Source organism: Penaeus monodon, chromosome 30 (genome assembly GCF_015228065.2).
Source record: "Penaeus monodon isolate SGIC_2016 chromosome 30, NSTDA_Pmon_1, whole genome shotgun sequence".
NCBI lineage: Eukaryota > Metazoa > Arthropoda > Malacostraca > Decapoda > Penaeidae > Penaeus > Penaeus monodon.
In genome coordinates, this window is record NC_051415.1 from 7450127 (window position 1) to 7452518 (window position 2392).

At 49.2% G+C, this 2392-nt stretch overlaps 1 protein-coding gene across 1 annotated transcript in view; it reads left to right on the plus strand.

The window, feature by feature from the left end:
- Positions 1 to 2392, plus strand: part of LOC119592498 (lysosomal alpha-mannosidase-like) — a gene marked incomplete at its 5' end in the record, with an annotated part of 12706 nt that overhangs the window by 8494 nt on the left and 1820 nt on the right. The window contains 7 exon segments of the mRNA XM_037941346.1: positions 53 to 246; positions 416 to 630; positions 820 to 1049; positions 1299 to 1388; positions 1507 to 1651; positions 1777 to 1894; positions 2224 to 2324. Of these exon segments, the coding sequence (XP_037797274.1) occupies positions 53 to 246; positions 416 to 630; positions 820 to 1049; positions 1299 to 1388; positions 1507 to 1651; positions 1777 to 1894; positions 2224 to 2324 (1093 nt within the window).

The following is a 2392-nucleotide window of genomic DNA, read 5'->3' on the forward strand; positions in this document are numbered from 1 at the left end:
CCGCTTCCTTACTTACTTGCTTACCCCTCTTACACCCTCCTTTCTCCCGCAGGCGGTGAAACAGGTGTCTTCCGCGCTTGGAATGGGCCAGGATCCCCGCCTGGAACGCCTTAAGGAGGCAATGGGGGTCCTGCAGCATCACGACGCCGTCTCAGGAACCGCCAAGCAGCACGTGACGAACGACTACTCGGAGAGGCTCTCGCAGGGCGTGAGCGAGTCCTTCCAGATGGTGGCTGAGGCATATAGGTGCGTCACGTGCGTGTGTGCTAATCAGTGGGGCCGAAGAAATAAACATTTTAATAGCCATAGTTAGATGAAAAGCAAGTATAGGGGAATACTGTCAAACTATCCACGAGGACTTATCAGAGAGGGAAACACATCTCATCCCAGCAAGTAACGCCTCATTTCTTGGCAGCAAATTGAATGCAGCTGAAGGAGGCGACGAGGGAGGTCCAGAGGCCGGATCGACGCCCGTCTTCTGCCCTCTTCTGAACGTGTCTTCGTGCCCTACTTCCGAAGCGTCCGAGGCCTTCACCGTCACGCTGTACAACCCCCTCGCCCGGCCCCGCTCCTTCCACGCGCGGGTGCCGGTGCCAGGCGGGGTCGGATACAAGGTCACCGACCACCAAGGTCAGGGAACAAGAACTACAATTTTAATGCGTTTGCTACATTTGGATAAATTGTTATCCCTTACATATGCAGACAAAGTACACACACCAGCGTTCATATATTCATAAGATTACTCTTAAATTAAAACACATTAAATAGCTAATGTCAGGCACAAAACATGTAAAGATGGGCTTTGAACTCTGCAAGCAGGCCACGCCGTCGTGAGCCAACTCGTACCTGTGCCCGACGCGGTGCTGCAGGTCCCGGGCCGAAACTCGTCCGCGGCCTTCGAGCTGGTGTTCCTCGCACAGGACATTCCTCCGCTGGGCTTCCTGCAGTTCCACGTGCAGAGGACGGCCAACCTCCGTTTCCAGAAGGAACAGATGTCGCAGATCCTTCGGCCGGAGCGAGGCCTCAAGGACATCGAAGTGAATCTCGGGGTAAGTCGTTCTCACACGCCATAGGGTGTTTATGCTTTGTGGAAGAAGGGAGAAAGTTGATTATGATGGTAAAAACAGTGGCAATTAGTATGATGGTATAATTATAGTAATAATAGTACATATACGTTGTTTTACCATTTCCATCTACTGGTCTAAACTCCTTGGAAAAATATTTAACAGCGAACGTGAGATTAATCAGTAATTACTATCACGTCGATAGGATATCTAAAAGTCCTTTTCATGATTCAGAATCAAGGTCTGGCAGTGTTGCTGGACAAGGACACTGGCCTCCTGAAGTCCATCGGCGTTGTTCGTCCCGATGGCATCACCATGATCAAGGTGAGGGTAAATAAATATTACATGCAAAGCCACAGACGCCTTCACTGTCATTTTTGGATGTTTTCCATTTTCTGCCATTATGATATAAACATATTAATCAAACTTTTCCTTCCCGAAGGTGAACCAAACGTATCTGTGGTACGCAGGAATGAGCGGAAATAACAGCCAGGAGGAATTCCGCGCTTCCGGAGCATACATCTTCCGGCCGGACGGCGCCAACGCTAAGCCGGTGGCTGCCGCTGCCAACGTCACCATCGTCCAGGGTGTGAATCCCAAAACTAATGTTCATTTAGCTAGTGCGAATCGCCTCCTTATGATGCCGCAGATCAATATTCCGATATTTATTTTGTAAACCTTTAACATCTTACCCTTTCCTTGTGCTCTGCAGGTTCTCTGGTGGCTGAGATTCACCAGGTGTGGACGCCTTGGGTCAGCCAGGTCATTCGCGTTTATAAGGAAGAACTCACTCTAGAGATGGAGTGGCTTGTGGGTCCTATTCCCATCAAGTGAGTAACCGACAGTTAGATACTATATGAAGGCGTAATGCGGGGGACGCCCATAGTCGAGTTTACAGGACCCATATTCACATAGAGGCATTTACACATAGGGATGGCTTATAGCTGCAGTGATCTCAAGAAGCGGTCATCGAAAGCTTGAACTCCAGGAAGTTCTGCGGAACATGTTCAAATCGATCCCGATAAGCAGCGTGAATAGTCTATTTATTTAGTAAAGTGTTTCCGGCCTTTTCAGTTTACATTGCACTGCCGTTGATGATGGCTACCAAGCGGCATAATACCCATTAGAAAATGTTGAAAATGCCCATCTCCCCCCGCAGGGACGGGATCGGGAAGGAGGTCGTGAGCAGAGTGATCTGGCCAGACATCTCCACCAACGGAACCTTCTACACGGACGCCAACGGAAGGGAGATGATTAAGCGTAAGTGAAGTGTCGATGGTTACCAATTTTACTTTGAATTTTCATTTGATTATTTGACCTGGAGAGGA